This window comes from Ptychodera flava, chromosome 5 (assembly GCF_041260155.1).
Source record: "Ptychodera flava strain L36383 chromosome 5, AS_Pfla_20210202, whole genome shotgun sequence".
NCBI lineage: Eukaryota > Metazoa > Hemichordata > Enteropneusta > Ptychoderidae > Ptychodera > Ptychodera flava.
In genome coordinates this window covers 22618705-22640065 of record NC_091932.1, presented here as the reverse complement: position 1 = coordinate 22640065, position 21361 = coordinate 22618705, and the positions used below count along the sequence as shown (strand labels likewise).

The window sequence follows — 21361 nt, the reverse complement described above, 5'->3', positions numbered from 1 at the left end:
TATTACTTACTATAAATATCTTGTCCAGAAAATCTATGTCTGACAGATCTCGTTTAATTTTACACATATCCATAAGGTTTTATCGTTGACGGAGGGTACGGTGAACAGCTGATAAAGGTCAGATATGCAGTATGTAAGAAGATGAACAAACAGAGGCGCGACGCGCTTACTTTGAAATTATGTTTATCATACAGCTGAGCTCTCGTTGTTTCCGGAGGTTCATTCACTTTCTGGACTTCTTCTCGGCGTGTATCCATTTCATTGGCACAACAACGATGTCTACATCAAGTGAAACCGACGTCAAAATACTCGTAAATGCGTATTTAGATGGCCACAGCGTTTTTGTCAGGCCATTAACGCTCAATGGCTCAACTTCTGGCGAGATGATAAGTGCAGTAAGGCAGGTGGATGAAAAGCTTGTCTGTGACTCTACCAAAATGGAGAGAGTTTTAGTATTTGACCCCGACTGGGACGATTTCGTTGACCACGATGGTTGTGTCGATAGTGGACGGAAGTACCGAGTATTCTTCGTGTCGAAAGGTAATATTCATTAAATTTTGCCTATTTTATATCATGCTCAACAGACAACTATCTTTGTTTAAATGTTTACATTAACTAAAAACGCGGTAAATGTCTAATTAGGCAAAGTGATGCAATGGCACATGGGTAATTAAATCATAGACAGTGGAAGGCTCAACTACACTATGATTAAATTGCTGGTATCCGGTGATTACACCAAACATTGTGCGGACAAGTATTGAATTAACTCGCATACTTACTAGTAGTTTAGTTACATGGACAAAGTATGGTACATGTCGGGGGAGGGAGGGGGTACTTTGAATAATTTTCCACGGAGGTAACCTCATGATACAATGTGCTTATGTATTTTCTCCAAAACAGACCCATTTTCAGGGACAGTGCTCCTCCAAATCGAACCACCTAAATGGGGATTTTTACATATTTTACAGTTATGCTAGCACACTTGAAGTTTTGGGGATTAAAAGTCAGTGGAACCATGTTTAGGGATTTTTCCATGAAAAAGTGACACATCATCCACATGGCACATACTTGTACACCTTCCTATCAGAGCACACCGCCCCCCCCCCCCCACCCCACTACATGCATGGCTATGATGCTGAATTTTGTTTGGTTTGAAGCTGTTGACCTGATATATTGTCAGCTTTTAGCTCCAAACTTTGATATGTATTCTTGTACTGATAAGAAATGACAAACCACATTTTTTCTTTATTTCAGGAAAACCTCACAATTTGTCTGCTAATATTGAAAACAGAATGACCAGAAAAGAGCTGGATAAAAAAGCCAGGACCGATTCAACAGCAAGAGAAGCCCAGTTATATTGGAACAATTTCAACATAACTGTGGCTTCTCTTCTTCGGACAAGGTGGCATGAGGTTTGTTGAATAATGTAATTCATAAAAAGTTTTAGAGATGGGTACTTAAAAATCAAACCAAAAGAGAAAGAACAACAAGAGGTGGTGTGGGTAAGAACTGCTTGTCCCTTCTCACAAATCAAGGTATGATTAAACTCACAAGTGAAAAACTTTTGATAATAGTGATTAGTACACTTTTGATGGAACAGATCTGCCCACATTTAATTTTTATACTAACATAGTGTATTGATTGTATTTCTGTTTTAGCTCCAAGGATCACGAGGCCTAAAACGATGTGCTGGGACATCTATTGGTGAAGCAAAAATGAATCAAAATATAATTCAAGAAATCTGTAAAGAAGCAGAATCATTGCATAAAACATTCACCCTTGGAGACAAGGTTGTTTGTTTTGACAATATTACTGTGTTGAAATACATAAAAACACACATCAATGAATCAAAAAGGCCAGAATCAGGTAGAGTACATTCCTTATTTTTAAACATTCACCCATAATCCATTCTTTCTTGAAGTGTCACAAAAAGTCTAATGTTGGAGCAAAATTTTCCTACACATACCAGAACTAATCTGGTTTTCTCCACAATGATGTAAGTACAAAAGGTTTTCATTAAATGTCAAATATCCGACAGTGACAGAATTAGTTTTAATAGATATGAAGGTGGTGTCATAGGTACTAATGACTGTTTTTTAAAGTACATTACATTGAGCTGTATCTTTGGTATTTTTCTTAGCATTGTTGTTCTGTGGTCACCTACAGTACTGGTTTACTCCCAATGCTTCAAAAATTGCCCGCGTTCTGACTTTCAATATAGCCTCATAATAATGGCAGTGGTATTTCTAACGAACAGAATCAAGTCCTTCATTAAAATTGACTTAACACTATTTGCATTTCATCACATGTCATAGAACATGAAATAAATATGCTGAAATTGAATCCAACAATGCTAAGAAAAATATCAAAAGATACAGCTCCATGTAATGTACTTTAAAAAACAGTCATTAGTACCTATGACACCACCTTCATATCTATTAAAACCAATTCTGTCACTGTCAGATGTAAGCAAAAGCATCTTTTCTTTCAGAGATTAAGTCATTAATTTCCATTTCATTGTATTGAATTGAACTTTAGGGCAGAAAATACCACTCATGCATGAAACAAGTGAAAAAGTAGCCTGCACAAATAGGCATGGTAAGGAATCAGAATTCTCATTGTTAAATCATAGTCAAAATTTTTGTATATGAATGTTGTAAGCAAAACTCACAAGATTTATCAGTGAATTGAATATAATTTCCTCAAAGGCATTGTTGTCATTATTGTAAAAACATGTCATAATTCTGACCATATTAACATGCGTTATAGAAAAGGAAATTATCAGATCATTATAACCAAATCACAAACTGAAGAGAACACATTGAGTGATGTGTCATGATTCAGCAAACTTCAGTGCATTTCCAAATTATGTGGACATGGAACCCTATGAGTGGCATGTGAGACATTGTGTAGATTATATTCCTGTAAAAATTACATGTATATTCAAAATCTTGTGTGACTTCGTCTATTGGACCATGAATAAACCCAATTGCTTTTGCTATCATGTTCTAATAAGCAAATGCTACAGGACAGAAAGTGGTGATATCAACAAATGTGTCTCTGTGTATGCATTATTAGTGAGATATTTTATTCTCCTTTTATATCAACAGAAAAAAAAACAGAAGAAAGCTGAGAATTTCACTGTTAAAGAAAGCAAAGGTAGCCATTTTCAGGAATAGAATTCTGACTTCATGTGCTCTTATCATGTTTGTCTCAAAGCATGTTAATGTGTTAATATATACTGACTTCAGTTGTGAAACACTGTTATGAACAATGTGACTCAAAGACAAAATGCTTTATATATATTTAGGTTTTACAGGGTAAGTCAATACATGTTTAATTAGTACACTCAAGTATTCTGAGGCACTATTACATCTAAAGAATTTCAAATCATAACCCTGGTTGAAAGTTTTTGTTGTATAATATTTTACTAAATCTGAGATGAAACACCCAAAATATAAAAAATCAACAAACAGATTTTAGGACTACAGATCCCTGTTGTAGGCTGCAAGTTAAAGTTAGTTGAATCTGCCAGTGTTGTGCCAGTGTCTGAAAATTCTGCCTGTCCAAGCTTTTATATGTACAGTGCTGTGAGCATATACTCATTACAGTGTCTGAATATTTTTCAGTGTACATGTAGTTATGCATGTGTTTACTTCTATCATGAAAAGTTTATGCATTTTTCAGAAATTCTAAGAATTGGGAAAGTTTATTGAAAGTTACATTTGCAGTCTATTTACAAATGGATATTATGTGTTCTAAGTTATTTAGGTGATAATCTTTCCCCAGGTGAAACAGAGATATCAGAGAGAAGTAATATTGGTACTAAAACACCTCTCAGTCCAATATCAGATGAGAGTGCCGATGACAATTGTGTAAGTAATAATCACTGTAAACCTTTGATTATAATTTTATAGAAGGAAGTTAAAAGATATCAGCAGTAAATGGAACATCATAAATTTTGCTGTTGTGTTCTGCCTGTTTCCCAAGAGGTTTTTACAATTCAGTGTAGGATTTTAAAGTAATGATCAATTTTCAAAATAGGCAACACCCATGTTGTGATTTGAATTTCAAGTTTCACTGCAGTTCCTTTTTAAAATCTATTCCAAATGCAGTGGATTCTTCCTAAATGTTGTGGCCAATTGTGCAACCATGCATTATTAATTATCATGACATATGTGACAGCTTTGTTTACCGTTTGAACAAGTTCTTCCATATGTGTTTTCTGTTTAGGAACAAGAAAGTTATGAAACAAGAAGACTGAAAAACATTGAAAAAAACAGAAAGGAGTTAGCAGAAAAATTTCAAGGAGAAGGAATAGACAACTATCAAGAGGAAGCTGTAAGTGGACAAGTTTCTATCTGTGTTTAACAATACTGATGACAGTGTAAATCATGCAGATAAAGACTACTGCATTTCTGTTATAATGAAGTTATTTTTCGCAATTTCAATATATTGGAAACAAAAGCAAGCAACTTACATACCTTCTTTATCTTCATCGCACAGAATAATTTTTTTATCAAGACAAGAAAGACTAAGGTAATTTTGCCACTATTGATAATTAAGCAATAAAGGACACCCAGCGACGGTATACCACGAGATTTTGACCAGTTCACGACATATATGCACGAGCGATAGTGAGTGCATATACGAAGTGAACTGGTCAAAATCGAGTGGTATACTGTCGCTGGGTGTGATTTATTGCTATTATATCATAACAGTATATTGAAATTTAGGCATGGAACATCAAAAATTGATTTTTGCTCAAGCTGAGAGCTCGCGCGTGTGCCAGCCGTGGTATATTGCCAATATACCACGGTTCCTTTCGCATCTCGACCAATGAGATCGCTGTATTTATGCCATCAATATACTGGTATGATATAATTTACAATATATGGTATGTGTTAGCACAGAGAAGACATTGGAATAAATTAAGACAAAAGCAATCACAATGAAATTTCCAATTAAATTTCCACATCTTGTTATAAAATCACATTTCTTGATTTTTGATTATTTGTTGAGTCAGAGACAGGCTTAGAATAGGTCATCTCTTTCCTTTCTGTTTCCATACTGATTGCACATGCAGTGAACCACTCCAGTACTTGAAACTTTTGAATAGGTTTTTCTTTTTGATGGAAGGTTATGAATTATAAATATCTTTTGTAAAATTGTTTCTCTTGCACTAATGTGTACATCTGACTGGTCCATTGAAAATGATAAATTTTGAGATTTTTACAGGCAATATTTAAAGTTGCTAGGTGGTATTGCCTCAAAGTTGTGTGTTTTAGCATGTTCAACACCAGGGAATATAATTCAGGTGTTTTGCTGTTTACCAAAACATTTGCGTTGTTTGTTATTTACAGAGTGCTGGTAATAACTTGACCAAAAAGAGAGCTAATAAAAAGGTAAGAGTATAGAACTTTCATGCTGGCTATGAAGTTTATTGGAAATTGATATTTATCACTTGGATTACGGGAAAAATATGTTAACAATTTAATTTCGAATGAGCTTTAATTTTGCTATTAAACGGGAAGTTACAGGACCGTGGGTGCACGATAGGGGGATTACTGATGACAAAGCCATTTGCATACACTGGATGGGAGCTTTTGAATTACCAGAGCATTGCTTTGACCGTATGAGAATTTTGAATAATCACGATGGGAATTTTCGTGACATGCAAAGAGGGGTCAAATGGTTGCACAGGGAACACATTTTGAAACATATGCATTCTCAGAACATTTTTTTCAGTTTATTTTCGATTCAAGTTTAGTTGCCATATATTCACAGACATCATATGCAAGATTCAATGACAATGAACGCCTAAACCATGACAAAGTTGTGGGATTCTGGGACTAAACACGGCATGCCTTTTCAGTAGCGTGGCTTTTTACATTTTCATAGATTTACAATAGTCCAGCTTTTATAGGGGAAGTTCCTGTCTAAGAACATGCATTTATGTTATTTCAATACTTAAATACACAGAAAGTCCAGAAAATGCCGGCAAGGAAGCGTCTTCAGGTAGGTTTTAGCTTCAACTCATTCACGTAAGCTTATGACCTGTAAATTGTTTTTCTTCATCTGTGTAATACCATCAGATTGGCCCCTGCAAAATCTTGAGTGTGTGCTGCATGTTCTGTCTTAATATCAGTCTGAGTAGGAAATGTCAATTTGCTCAAATAATATCCTATAGTAAAATACATCCAATTTAGTAAAATAAAACACAGAAAACAGAATTAAAGTCTCACAAAGCACTTATCTGAATACTACACTTTTTAGCTGACATTTGTCTACCATGGGAGCTAATAATATTAGTCTGCATCTGTCCTCTGTATGTATTATGTTATGTATGTCCTTCACTGCAAAAACTTGAAAACCACTACACATTTCACGTTGATATTTTGTGTGCTGATGCATTCTGGACTGTAGATGGGATTTTCTTCAAATGAAGTTGTCATCACCAAAATATGCAAACGGGCTTAAGAAATTTAAAAATGATCAAAAATTAAAAACCCAAGAAGCACAGGTCAGATTGCTTTGTAAATCGGTTTGCAAGTTTGTGAGGTGGACCTTATATAGTTATATTCATTTGTGTCTTCTTCGTTTCTTGGTCAAAAGTCATCTTCTTTGAAGCCACGTGTCCTATTGCTTTGAAATTTGATATGGAGGTTCCTGGGGATGACCATAGTCAGGTTTTTTTTTAATCATAATGAAAGTTACATGTATGTAGTTTTGGGACAATTTTCCCCATTTTTGGTCAAAAAATTATTATCTCTGAAACCACTTATCTGAATGCTTTGGAATGTGATTTGCATATTCCTAGGTTAAGTAACCTCAGTCCAATTTGAACAAATCATGGTGGTATTGGCATATTTGTATTTTGGGGTAATTTTTTCCGTTCTTAGTCAAAAAAATATTTTCTCTGAAACTGTTGATCCGATTGCTTTCAAATACAATATGCATGTTCCTAGGGATGACCTTAGTCTGTTTTCCTCTAATGGTGGCAAAATTTGCATATTTGTCTTTTTTTGAATAATTGGTCCCATTTTTTTTGTAAAAAATGTTTTCGAAGAAGTTTTCAGGTTGCAGGTTATCACTCTTGCTTTTTCTGGTGTATAAATGAATGTACCAATTCAAACAAATGTGAGCACAGTGTCCCTGACACTATTTTTATGAAGATTCATCAAATATCATTATAGTCTCATATAGTATTCATAGTTTACATTGATATCTGCCTTTTGATATTTCACAAATATTTTTAAGAGTAAAATAATGAAGCAATAAAACACACCCAGTGACGGCATACCACAAGATTTTTACCAGTTGACGACATATATACACAATGGTAGCGAGTGCATATATGAAGTGAACTGGTCAAAATCGAGTGTTACACTGTCGCTGGGTGTGATTTATTGCTATTATATCATAACAGTATATTGAAATTCTGGTGTGGAACATCAGGAAAGGACTTGCTCCAGCCAAAATCTCGTGCGTGTGCCAACCATGGTATATCGCGAATATACCACGGTTCTTTTTAAGTCTCGACCAATCAGATCACTGCATTTGTGCCATCAGTTTACTGGTATCATATAATTTTTTTTTATCATTAAAGGGGAATGATACGCTCAATTTCATAGATGATGTAAAGAAGTAAGGTTAAAAATGCAGTAAAAGACATTGGCTTGAATGACTTTTAATGGCACATATCTGACTATTGGCCTCAAGCATTTCTGCAAATAGTGGATGTGACATTAGCAAATCCGTGATAAAAAATTTATCACAATTTTCCCATTCATCTGTTAACACAGTCTTTTACGCACATAAATGTTACATTTGTTTGTAGTTGATCAGCACAAAAACCAAACACTTGCGTCACTGAAAAGGTATACTTCAAGAGTATACAGTGTGTTGACTGCTTAACAAGTCACATGTCTTTTCTTTTTACATTTTGCAAGGTTGTAACCCCGTCAGTGGCCACAACCATCATATTATAACAATTTCTTACACTTGTTGCAAACTCTGATAATTGAATTGCTGATCTTATTGCATTGAAGTGATGACTGAAGTAGGTAACTCCATTAAAAATTTTCATATAGTTATGAGACACTTTAAAAAACGTGCAAGATTACTACTGCAAGTTTTTCATTTAAGTTTTTGTTATTTATTTCAGTTAGATAAAGAAATTGTGGATTTCTGTACAAAAAGTGATACTGAGGTATGTATTTTCCTTCTATATAATTCCAACAAAGTCAGTCCAGTCAGATGCTATGTAACATTGTAGTGCATTTTTCAATACAATCGGCAAACAAAGTCTTCTCTGTAAGTGATGTGCTCTCTTTTATTGATTCAACAGGAAGATGAGGACGATGAAAAAAGGAATGACAGTAGGGTAGGTTGAAAGATTTATATTATATTTTCAAGCAAGGATACAATCATACATGAACTATTTTATTTAATGCAGAGATGGTCAGTATGAGAGGTTCCACCTGACGTCCTCTGTGCTTACTTGTCTAACCTCAGAAGGCATTGTTGAGTTAGGGAAAAAATGGTTAGAATTGCAGTTAATGTTCCGGTACAAGTAATTGACCCTTTTAATCTAACAATTCTTTAGTGATTAATAAGCTCAGAACCCCTGAAATTATATATTTGCTTAAAACCTTGATATTGATGAACATTTTGGTTTCTCAGGTGTCACCATTATATACATAACTGTCACAGGACAGGTAATTCAAATAACCTTCCAAAAAACTGGTTAATGCCTTGAGATATCTTGCTCATATTGCATGAAGGCCAACTGTCATCACAATCTTCCAAAGTGTGTCTTGGAATATTTTTAAACCCTTGATTGATTTTTATAATGTGACAACTTCCAGAGCTGTGAATCTATCACCTTGAACACTGTGCTACAAAAACTCTGATCAAGATAAATAAAATCCAGAAACACTGGAATTTGTCACAACAGCTTGCATTTGTGTGAAATTGAGCCTGATATCTCACAGCATTAACAGAAGACGTTGGGAGAACCAGTTTTGGTAAGGTTATTTAAATAACCTGTCATGAAACAGTCATGCAAGCAATGTTGACACTGTAGTAACCAAATCGTTCCCCCATATCTAGGCTTTTAGAAAAATATGTAATTTGGGGAAGTGGCGGTTTCTGAGCTTATTAACCACCAATGAATTGTTGGATAAAAAGCGTCAATTACTTGTACAGGAACCTTAAACCATGGATTTACTCTATTTTATGTGCACGTATTTTATTGTTAGCCTCAAGTGTGAAAACCGGAAGTGGTGTAGTTGACTTTTAACGCCATCATCTACATAACTATTTTCTAGTCTGGAAAATTCAGTCATGCGTGGGTCAAGGCTGTGCCACACTGCAACTTCCGACCATCACTATGACTAAAGGCACATTGTTAACAAACCTGTCCTCCAACAAAATAATGATGAATTCATGTTCAAAAGCTGTGTTCCAAATAGACATATTTGTCTAAAATGGGACAATGAAACCACGGTCTGCAAAGTTCTGTTAAGTTGCTACAGAGTAATCCACCCTCTCAACCTTTTGATAGATTATCTTCCCTGGGTGTAATATTCTGGCATGTTTAGATACACTTTATCTTACAACACCTTAGAGTATGACGGAACAATCTGAACCATACGTGGAATGTACTAATAAGATTATTAATAATTCAAATTTATGTTTTTCAGCTTACCAAAGAAGATGCACATGCAATAATATGCATGTGGTTTGGCAAGAAGAGGATAGTAGACATTGATTATAAACAATTGAAACTAGAATACAAATCCATGATGATTGGCGAAAGCCCATCATCGAAATGTAGACTAATTGAAAATTTGTCACAATTTCTCGTGGCAAAAAAGTTTGTCATAATTTCAGACAAGCGACCATTGTCAAGAGATGACATTAAAATCATGGAATAGCTTTTAAGAAGGAGGCAGTCCTTTTAGTTATTTAGTGAATCATTGTTGATGTGAGAGTTCTCTTGTTTTTTTAATAAACATTTTTTTTAAATCTGTACCAGAATAATGTAGTGTGTGAATAAGGTGTATGCTTCTTGAATGATTGTGGTGAACAGTCCAGAAAAAAACTGTTTCCAGTTACCTGACTTTCTAGGGGCTGTAATTGTTTTTTTCTCCATCATGACATTATGCAATAATAAGTAAAAATATGAAATCAAATGCAGTTTAATTATGTCATACAATCCAACATGAAAGATGACATTTGGTCAATTTTAGAACACAAATACAATTATTTTTACGTATTTAACTGGGTCACGAAAAACAAAGTTCCATCTACGGAACCTATTTCTTCAAGGCTCGTTACAGGAAACACATATTACATACTTTTTATGTAAAATGGTATTGTCTCTGTGGATCCTGTATTTCAAAATCAGTGAATCAAAAGTCTCTCGATGAGCCGCCTTATGAAATGATAAATTAAATGTCCACAATAATATCTATTGTGCAAGTACCTGGGTCGGATGTAGTTATACCCACAATGCACTGTTCACAATACTGATATTTCCCTGATTCCCAACATTTCACAAGCATTGAGAATGTTGGATAATACCATTGTTTCCCCATGAAATACCCAAGGTTTCACAACATACACGCGCTAGTAGTACCCAAGATAAATGTTGTGAATAGCCAATCTTTGGGATTTCCCAACATTGGGGAGGGTACAATTATGTTGGGAATACCATGGGTGTCAGAAAACCAATATCTTGGGAATGGCCAAGGTCTGTACATTATTCCACAATATATTCCCATCATCTCACAACATATCTCAATATATCCCTATGATTGTAACTTGCAAATTTTTTCCTGTGATAGCAGTCGCACACGCGCAGTATTTGTCTAAGATTACGGGACGATGCTTTACGTCCTCTATTGTCATGATGTGCAGTGCTGACAGGCTCATCAGCGTCTTCCTTCTCGTCCATTTGGGCGCTCCTCGGTCTGAACAAAGCAGCAGCGATGCAAAGATGGGCATTGATTGCACCAAACACTAACACTGTGCCTCTCCATCCATAGGTATCTATGCATATCTGCAACATCGGTGGGAACATCAATACAGAAAGACCACCAGATAGGGCAACTATATAATTGGCAACCGTAAAGCGTTTCTTTATGAACAGGGAATATACCCCAGTTCCTGGAGTGAACACCATTCCATATCCAAGACCTAAAACAAAACGTTAACAAATTAAAAGAAATCAAAATGAGAATGAAGAAGAGTAGTTCAAAGGGAAATGTAGGTTCTTATATGAAAATTGGCCACACATATACTTACCTCGGCAAAAAGTGCGAGAAATGTACATGTGACTTTTACTGTTCATCTTATAATCACAAAATAGTTCCAATTGTGTTAGTTACAATTTCCTAGTAAAGCTTAAGTGTGCAAAACAACCACCCCCCCAAAAAAAACCCCAAAAAAACCCAGTGTATGTATAAATATATATATATATATATATTATATATATTATATATATATATATATATAATATATATATATATATATATAGTCCGACTAGAAGAAAGGCATTAATAGCTGCTGTTCTCTAACCTGTTCAACAACCTTGGATATGAATATATATCTAATAAATTCAACAATTACATTACTTTTGGCAAGCGGTCATACCTACTAACTCTGCTTTTTCTGGTTGCTATATCAAGTACCTCTGAGGGAAAATTGGAAACCTTTGGTTGACAAACCACATGGTTGCCGACTACAATTTTATGACATATGATATTAAATATATTACATACATATGTTTCTCAAATGATGAGTGATAACATTCCTGGTTTTTAGTTGGCAGGGTTGATAAATTACGTTAAATAATTATACTTAATATAATACAGAAACACCACATAGCTAGGGCAACTATATAATTGACAATCGTAAATCATTAATTTACTTGGTAATTCTAATATTGGACATGTTCGGATTTCATATTATCTTTGTCTTCTTCACTTTCCCTTTGGAAAAATATCTACCAATTTCCCTACTGTATATAATTACAATGTATCCTTGATTGTCAATATTTGAGCATCAAAGTGATCTAACATACAATACCATTTGCAATCGGCGACATAAGCTTTGCAGCCTGTTGCACAAAGATCACGATAAGAGAAGATGTATGCTGATTATACACGTTTTGGTAAGAAATTTTGAAAAATAGTACGTCTTGAATACGACTCTCCCCTCATAAATAGCCACTGGGAGACATATTTATAGTTCAGCTATACAAAGGGTGCACATTGCGTCGAACGAATTACTCCTGGCCTTTACAAGTATGACAAGTAGTTTGAACGCAAAAAGAAGTATGCTTATAGTGAAAAATTATTATAAAAACATACGCTTTAAGTACCAGATTACTGTGAAATAAGGATATAATTTACACTAAAGCCATCCTAAAAATTGAACTTAATAATATTTAATTCAGTCAAATGTAGTTACATGTACATATTGACAGCGATCTAAACTCACTCGTATGAATATTGTAAAACATTTCTAATAACAGTGTACTTCTTGCATTTCGAGCCTTCAAGTCTAAAACCTTCATACGTCATTATCAAAAATATAGTGGCAATTTCTTCGTCAATCCACGCTGTTTGCCATTAGCCAAGTTTTCTGAAACTTGACCTGTACTGCAGAACACGCCGAAGCCAAGTCGACTGCAACGCGTCTAACAACCATGTAAACACTATGAGACTGATCTCACATTATGTCAGCCAATGCTCATTTTGAATATTGATAAAGGCAAGACAAGATGACAACAGCCCGTTCCTTGAAATAGCCGCTTACACTTTTACCAATCTGGATTTTCAATCCCGTAAAATAGTGTCAAATACCTTGCGATGATTTCATTCGTGTCATAAAAAATTCATCCGGCCTCTTTCGAATAACTTGAATTCTAAACTATCGAAACTATATTTTGAGTCATCACAATGTCGCATTTCTATAATTTTCTCATTTGCTGTAAATATACCTGCTTAAAAATCGCATGAGCGTGAGATTATGTCCCGCATATCTTTCAAAATTGGCACGAAGATGCATTTTCACAATTCTTTGTTCTAATTAAATGGTGGCGCCATTCAGGAGCCCGTATAGTATGAATTTTTATGATTATTCATAGATGCCCTTGTGCACAAAGTTGGACAATTGAAAGACGCTGGTAGGGTGCTTTTCATACTTTCACGGCCTGGATCTTAAACAATAGTCTTATGTGGACAAACTGATAACTTTTACATTGTTTCGTTTCGTTTCAAAAGTCGTTAGAACTCAAAGTTATATTTATTGTACTTTCTAAGACGATTGAGCCGACAAAGAACTGTAAATGTATAAATTGAGGTTACTTTCGTGATTATCGGGGATGCACTCGAGATTCTGATTTACACAGAGACACAGCTCTCACGGAGGCCTACGGTCTCGAGAGAGACACTTTCACCTAGGCCTAGGGTCGGCCGTGATAGGCCGTTCCCGCACGGCACCACAGTCAATAAACCTGGTCAAGTTCCACACCGTACACCTGTTGTCGCCGTATTACTACGTAGCCGCACCTCTGCCTTCATTTTATAATTATGACAACAAAGTGAATTAATTATCGACGACAATATTTGTTTCCGATGACATATTTTTAGTAATTTTATGAAGACTGACATTTGAAATGTTATATTTGTTCGCTGTTCTTCACGATGATGATTTGTTTGCTTTATTTTGCTTTTCTGTTAGTATTCTACTTCGACTTTTGTTCCAAAATGATCTTCACTTTGTTGCTCTTTGATTTTTTGTTGGCTTATTCACCTTTATTCAGTGTTTTTCCTTAAAGTTTTCTTTTGAGTTGTTTTTGGAACCTGTGAATTGGATTTGATCCGTAGGATTTCTGAATAAACAAACAAATAAAGAAAAAACAAATAATTGTATTAAATTTTTACTCAGCATTCATCTGTCATGAAATTAGTAGGTGTCATTTATCAAAATTTAGCCTGGGATCTGTGTTGCTTCGAAAGCAAAGATCTTTGTAAGAATTTTTGACCGACCAAAACAGGAGAACGCGCTCGTTTTTATTGAGAACAAACATTGTAAAAAACCAATCAACAAATTTAAAGTCGAAATCTTTTCCTTTCTCTGGTTCATATGTCATACATTCTTTTAGTTGGAGGAAATGATGAAATACAAAATCGTTCGCATTCGAAGATTTGAAGTATATTCCTCAACTAGGCATAACGTGCAGACTTGTTCAAGAAATCTACACAATCATTTGAAATGTTTTGAGCCATGAAGTTATTGCTTAAGTAGTAAGGTTCGCGCTTTGAAGACATTTTAGCTCAGCAGACTGTTGCTGATCGTCCCCCAGAAGAATTGATGGTTCGTCTTCTAGTCAGTCTATCGTTTGAGAACTCAATCGATTCGACCTAGAAATAAATATGTATGTTAAAGTTTACTCTTTTCACTGAAGAATTGTGCTGGTCACACTTACCTACTAAAATGCCGAGACTAAAATACAAAAACAGAATATTTTTTGCAAAGTAACTCAGAAAAAATCCAGACGATGACATCACTGCTCCACACATGACTGTCATCCGAAATCCAACCTTCTTCACGAACACGTTGGCTATAGGGCCTGTCAAGATAATGCATAATATATGGAGAACATGTTTACTTGCAGGTCAGATAAAATAGATAAATTCTTCCCCTGGATCGTCGCCTCTACTTTTGCTGATTTGAATTGTTGCTGTTTTTTTTTTTAAATACTTCAGTTGATGGCAGGCACGACCATGGCAAATGAATATGCTCTATTCAATCTTTCAATCTTCACTGACAACACATACATATTCGCTACCTAGAGTCTCCTCTTCCTTTTCTGAATAACTTTTAAAGGGATACAGTCGTCAAAACTACGCTCAAATGTCGTATGGGACCCATACGACAAATGTAAACACTGTATCCAAGGCACGATCGTGATAGATGAAAGTTAAAACATGTCTGTCATGATCTACATCGTATAATTTAAATGTTGCAGCTATGATGGTGAGCATCTAGATATCGTCCACGAAATACATTGTTTGTAAACAAGAAACTCGCACAGGCGCAGTTCTGAAGACTGTCTCCCTTTAAGGTTGTATGCGCCTCGAAAGTGAAAGACTTCATCTTTTGCGCAAACATTTCTAAACGAAACTTACCGAATCAACAATAAAAATCAGGGGTCACCGTGCAAAGTTTGGAACTAGCGATAGAAATCACTCAACATTTTGCGTCATTGAAATTCAAAATTGCCGCAATCCAAGTGTTAACTCTATGTAGTAAAAACAGTAGAAACAAAATTTACAATTTTCAAAATAATTAAGACGGTGAAAGTGAGCCCTCACAAGTGGTGGATCAGAAAAGAAGGCGCGTTGTACATCAATGCAAATCTTGATCACTTTAACACACACCACTATTACCTTTCTGGCTGGCCGTCTGAGTGTTAATAAGGACCAATTGATGCAATCAGAACTTCTGCTTGTAAACAGACATTGTCACCCTGCCCATAGTATTTACATGACAATTTACGACTGGCAACTTGTGAGATACTTGTAGTACCATTACATTAGATTATTTTACCATTATATTATGATATCGCACTGGCGTTGTTATTGTTCCTACATAAGCGCAATGCTGTTTTAAGGCAAATAGTTTATCCAAACTCCACTCACTAGAATTTTGTTTATTGACGCAGCACCTTTTTTTCAAGGGACCACTACTTCAAAGTAATATACATGAGCTCATGCATGCTCCATAGACATGGTGATAAAATCATCCGATATCCCACAAATTTAAAGACACTGTCATCAGGGAAAAAAATGACATCACAAGAAAATGCACTTTGGCCAGACAATAGCCTGTATATTACAGTCACGTGTTTTTTTGAAGGAGTACAAATGGTACACGTTGTGTATTACGGACAAATAAAATACACGAACTGGGGAAGGAGTCCTACAAAAATTTATCTGTTACTAGTGTGTGTTGATAACGAAACCAATACATGTGCGATATTACAGGACTCGAAATTAACTTTTTCCCCTGGCAATCCACTAGGGCTACCATTTTCTGAAGTTGGTAGCCCAGTGACAATGGCTGGTAGCCCATGCATATTTTAGTTCAGGGATATTTTTTCGCTACCCAGACAAGAAAAGGCTATTTTTCTATTTTTCTAGATTCTGCTTATAAAGTGAATTTTCTAGTCATTTGTGTGAATACTGCACACCTTTAATACCCAACGAAACAGGTATATTAGGACGAAAGTGATACTCAAAAGTTTGGTGACCTATTGAAAACCCGTTTTACTCACAGAGTTGTATGTACATTTTGATAGTCACTATGACAACGACACGACCTTCTCAGCGCTGAGACATACTGTAGCAGTGCTAAAACAGACCATGGGCTTTCTGTAGGGAGGAGGCATAATTTCCGTGTATAATTGTGACCGATACATTATGATCAAATACAAGGAACATGCGTTTTTATTGGCCATCAGTTCCTGTGCCTGTCATTCAAGTACGTCCGTTCAGATATTGAAACTTTGTTGCGAAGTTCCACAGCGTGACGGAGTCAGCATAGACTCTCTGTTGTGCGGCGCAACAAAAAAGCAGCCACAGGCGTTGTTTTCAGATTAGAATGAACACCCAAACTCAACTTCATCAAAGGCATGCCGCCTATTCAATCAATCCCACAAATCAAAAATAAGATTCAATTTGCATTCTTATTGTCAAAAAAAGTTCCTCATGACGAGTGAAGAATAAAACCAAAAATACGGCAAATTGTGTTCAGAAAGAGCTTCAACGGAGCGGTCACGTTTCCTGCGTCTGCATCTACACAAACTTCCTTGGTCAATGGAGGTGGTAGCTTCAGCGAAACTGGGACAGCATCAACCGAACAAACACCGCATCAAGCAGCTCAATATAGATTGCTGCCATCGAAATGCCAGTATTATACACCTTATCTATATAATATATATAGTATATTATTCGAGCCATCTTCATCACTGTACGACTATTATAAACGTCCAGATGAAATTCCGACGACAGCGAGCACACCGTCGACTGATTGACCGACACCTCTACCCCGCCCCGCCCACCAGCGACTGTAGGGTCGGGTCCGTAGTGTGTTTTTCCATTGACGCTATCAGCTTTTAGCGTCAGTTGTTATGACTAAAGACGGAGAACCCTTGTGTGCTTCAGTTTTGAGTTGGATAAAATAATCGATAACATTGAAATTTAGCTTTTTTCAATGTTTCTGTTCAAGACGTGGATATATTTGTCTTACACATCCATGACGAAATCAACAAGTTAAATAAAGTAAGTCCTGGTAACGCCAGCACGCCTTTCCAATAGAAAAAGATTTCATGACATTTGCCTCATTGTCTGTGTGTTTTGTCTGTAAAAAACGTCGGTGGCTGCGTTTATTTTGTCCCGCGGCACTAGAGAGAGTCCACGCTGACTCCGTTTTCGCTGTAATAGCTCATCCTAAAGTGATGGACCGGGTATGGCATGCCAAGTGCTAACTGAATTCCAGGTCTCAGGCTTTGGTAGTCCATGTGGGCTACCATTTCACGGATTTTGGTAGCCCCAAAGAAAAGTTGGTAGTCTGTGGACGCGGGACTACCGCTAATTTCGAGCCCTGTATTACTAAGAAATAACACATTTTCTGGACAGAGACTGAAGGTAATTAATATCATGGTAATGCATTTTGATGCATCAGTATATCTTTATACTTTTTCATGGCAGGCTTCTATTCCTGTTTATTGTTATATTATTGTCATACTTTGGAAAGCATGAACTAAATGCTCTGCCTTTAAATGTAACGTGCATTACTTGAAAATATACATTCTCCCTTATATTCTCCTGCCATATGTATGCCCTCAGCATTTATCGTTATAATGTTATGGAGTATGATTCGTATGTATACTTCGCTAGTTGCGTCTGTTGGTATGCAAGGTCAATGTGCTTCCTCAGGCCTGAAGTAAACATTGGCATGCAAAGCGAGTCGCACAACCTTTGTTTGTCATGGAAGTAGGGCATCGTCGGCCTCCAAATGCCCTCTTCAAGATACTCTGTAAACCTTGTACAAGAATTACTTCAACGTCTGCTGGCATATCAGCCAGAAAATAAATCTGCTTTTTCACGTGGACAAAGGCAACATTTAATCAGTAATAGTGTAAGAAATAGCAAGTGTCGTCATCACGAGGTCTCTGAGTTGTCGAAGGTAATAGGTCATCAGTCTGTGACCTTACCACCACTCTTACACATACAATAACACTTACCGACACCGAACTGTAGAAACACAATCAACGAGAGTATCCACGCAGTACCGGCGGAGGATGCCTCGAAATACCTTTGAACTGCGACGAGGAGTGGACCCATTGACGGATAGACTCCATACATGAACATTCCGCAAATAAATGAACCGAGTACGACAAGCCAACCTTGGCAGCCTCCATCTTGGATCTTTTCCTGAGCCTGCTCTGACCGAGGAGACTCAGTACCTTCCATTATGGCTACAGCGTGAACTTTGGTAGGATATAAAGACCATGTGACATATCACTACAGATGAGGGCGTCGTCGAAGTGAACTCAGAAGTGTGTCGAAATTGGTGAATATATCTGTACTGTCACTATGATATTCAACTGGCAATTCAATGTTTTGCTGCCAAAAATTAGAATAACTTTACACATTAACAAGTAATGTGTAAAAAGTTGTCTCCAAGTAATATCCAAAACGCCGTCTCCGCGTACCTCAGAGTGCAGAAGTGGTATATACAATTTAATGACGTCATCGCACAAATTCCTGGCGTGTCGCCTTCTCCGCTTCACATAAAACTTACAGCCGAGCCTCTCTGTCGTACCAAGCCAAGCGCTTGCAGCATTTAGAGTTTCTACGTACCGTCCCTACTCAGATTAGGGGCCTACAAGTGTACCACAATCGTTTTTTTTCTTGAACATAAAATTAACAGTGGGTCATCGACACACACATTTCTTATAAGGGGAATTATTGCGTAAACCTTGTATACACATGTACTTAGCCGAGTTTGACAATTCTCTCCATGCAAGCGGAAATTGTGCACTGTGGTCAAGAAGAGCGGATTTCTTTACTCTTTGGTTTGTAAATTTTAGTTTACGGACAAAATGACGTCTTGTATACAAACTGTCCACGGGATTCCTGCATTAAACCCTTTGATTGTCCACAGTAAACAGTCCATTTGTATATGTATAGAAGGGAACCACATCAAGGGCGCTGCCTCATGAAGTCACGTGTATTTCTTTGTTTCAAAAGTGAAGAAGCAATGGCATACGATAAAGAAGTTGACTGTTTATTGTGAACAATTTATCCATCAAGGCAAGAAAGCAAGGAAACTGAATTTTATGATTTAGACAATTTTCACTCTTCTTCTTTAACGTTGACATTCACGACCTTTGAGTTTAAATAAGATCATTTACACTGCTGGCGTGTCATTGCATATGAAATGCATACATGACACTTTTCTGTTAGCTAAATGTAATGTCAAACATTCAAGATTGTGTCGATTCGTCCTAATCTTCTCCTTCTTCAAAGACAGAAAGTTTACCTACAACACGATTCGTTAATGACTTAAAGTATTTTGTACATTGTTGGTGGATTTTATGTATTACGAACTGGTTCAATTTTTCAGTTTTACAATTTTTTCTAAAGGATGTTTTACTGGGACATTCAAAATGTCGTGGTGTTTAAAACTCGTTCTCGTTGATAGTACCATCCTGATCCGTTAATTAAATGGATAATTTCTCCATACTATCATAAAAGCTCACACGCGTTAGCACCCATAGTGATATAAGTATACCTGAACACTTTTACAGGAGCAGTAAGTCCAGTTTATTTGATCGAATGTCACCAATCGTGTAACAAAGCGCTTTAAGAGTTCTCCAGATTGTCGTGTGTTAAACCACTGACATTATGTCTTTATTGCTAGAGTATTCGTATAGTGTACTTTTGCACCGAACAAATTATTTCCCTGAGGCGACGCCTGACGTTGAGTGTAAAAAGGGCCAGAAGCTGTAACCTTGATGGATTGTTTTACTTGTTTTGCTTCGTTTTGTTTTTTGTCAACTGCAAGTTTTTGTTCTGTTCTGCAAATCATGTTGAAACATCCATTATATTGCCAGTCAGTATAGCATAGGGAATGCACTATTATTCATTACTCTTCAATTCTGGTACTGACAGATATTCAATACTGTCTAGACATGTACAGGCTGAGTCACAGACAAACATAGACAAACTCGCAACGGGTATTGTTTAAGGTAGAACGCACCTCGGGGACAGACATTCGGACTCTCAAACTTTTACAGTTCTCTTCTGATATACCACATGTGGGGGTTCATTTTAAAGCTCTTGGTGAAAGAAACTTTTCACCGGCTTAGTTTTTCGAAATTTGAAAATTTTTATTTTTCGCCATAGAGTTAACACAGGGATGGCGGCCATTTTGAATTTCTAATATCGGTAAATCTTGGGTAATTTGTTTCTCTAGTACCAAAATTTGCACGGTGACCCCCTATTTTTATTCTTGATTTTGAAAGAGAATGATTGAAAGATTCCTTGAGGAAAGTTAGAGCAAAAGTTTAAGTCTTTCACTTTCGAGGTGCACATTACCTTAAGGCGTGAAGCGGTTACGTAACCCAACCATGTTCGCCTCGCCTCAGGTTGCTCTCGCCTCTCTTTTCCGAAGAGTGCCGACCATGCATCCTTCGGTAATTTTTTGATTTTCGCCAATTGCTAAGCGAAAGTATGTTCGGCAAATTTTGTGTTGTTGTTGTCGTGTGGTGCTGAGCGAAATTGACGTGCTGGTGTGTTTTGAGCTTCAGGAAAGTGGGTTTTACCGTTTTAAAAATTCCTCTCATATTTTAATGAATATATAATGAGTGTGTTTTAACCAAATTTGAAAGTCTTTGATCGATACTGTCTGGTTTTACTCAATGGTTCACGGTCAGTCATACCGTCTTTTACACGTGCGTCAAGGAAGGACATGTTTATGAAACTGCTGGCGTGTTATGTTTTGATTGGCGCGAAGCAGTGTTTCTGGCCTGAGAGCTCACAAAGTAACTATGGTTGCTACGCGACTGGCAGTACGATGCCATCTCGTCGTATTTTTCGCATAATCTCGTGCAATTATCAACCACAAACAAAGCCTCCAAAAAGTTTAACACCTTTGAAGCTCATTTTAATATGAAAAGCCAATAGTCTACCGAGACGACCATGGAACAAAAGGCATGCCACGTTTCCAGTCTGTCTATATTTGCCTGTGGCTGAGTTGACGAGAGGAATACTGT

General features: G+C 36.5%; 2 protein-coding genes across 3 annotated transcripts; one reads left to right on the top strand and one right to left on the bottom strand.

The window, feature by feature from the left end:
- Window positions 1-46: 46 nt before the first annotated feature.
- On the top strand, window positions 47-10036 carry LOC139133276 (uncharacterized). 2 transcript variants are annotated; one of them, XM_070699804.1, is made up of 13 exons: window positions 50-540; window positions 1255-1412; window positions 1659-1866; window positions 2539-2598; window positions 3112-3159; window positions 3790-3875; window positions 4234-4341; window positions 4507-4539; window positions 5364-5405; window positions 5983-6018; window positions 8168-8212; window positions 8351-8386; window positions 9708-10036. In XM_070699804.1, exons 1-13 carry the CDS (start codon window positions 180-182, stop codon window positions 9939-9941), a joined length of 1455 nt encoding a protein of 484 aa, XP_070555905.1. In that variant the 5' UTR covers window positions 50-179; the 3' UTR covers window positions 9942-10036. The 2 variants fall into 2 exon arrangements, with proteins under 2 accessions (XP_070555906.1, XP_070555905.1); XM_070699805.1 differs by lacking the exon at window positions 4507-4539 and having other exon boundaries at window positions 47-540.
- On the bottom strand, window positions 10030-21300 carry LOC139133277 (monocarboxylate transporter 11-like). Its single transcript, XM_070699806.1, has 3 exons — window positions 18326-21300; window positions 14504-14647; window positions 10030-11205 (listed from the first exon to the last, which is right to left on the bottom strand). The coding sequence occupies exons 1-3, from the start codon at window positions 18552-18554 to the stop codon at window positions 10790-10792; spliced, it is 789 nt and encodes a 262-aa protein (XP_070555907.1). The 5' UTR covers window positions 18555-21300; the 3' UTR covers window positions 10030-10789.
- Window positions 21301-21361: the final 61 nt, after the last annotated feature.

Coding starts and splice junctions, on each gene's coding strand:
- LOC139133276 (XM_070699804.1), top strand. CDS start 180: ATGTTTATCATACAGCTGAGCTCTCGTTGTTTCCGGAGGTTCATTCAC. Junction 1,413..1,658: donor TTCGGACAAGGTGGCATGAG/GTTTGTTGAATA, acceptor TTTCTGTTTTAG/CTCCAAGGATCACGAGGCCT. Junction 4,342..4,506: donor ACAACTATCAAGAGGAAGCT/GTAAGTGGACAA, acceptor TTCATCGCACAG/AATAATTTTTTTATCAAGAC.
- LOC139133277 (XM_070699806.1), bottom strand. CDS start 18,554: ATGGAAGGTACTGAGTCTCCTCGGTCAGAGCAGGCTCAGGAAAAGATC. Junction 14,648..18,325: donor GTTTCTACAGTTCGGTGTCG/GTAAGTGTTATT, acceptor TTATCTTGACAG/GCCCTATAGCCAACGTGTTC. Junction 11,206..14,503: donor TAGTCTCGGCATTTTAGTAG/GTAAGTGTGACC, acceptor GTTTTGTTTTAG/GTCTTGGATATGGAATGGTG.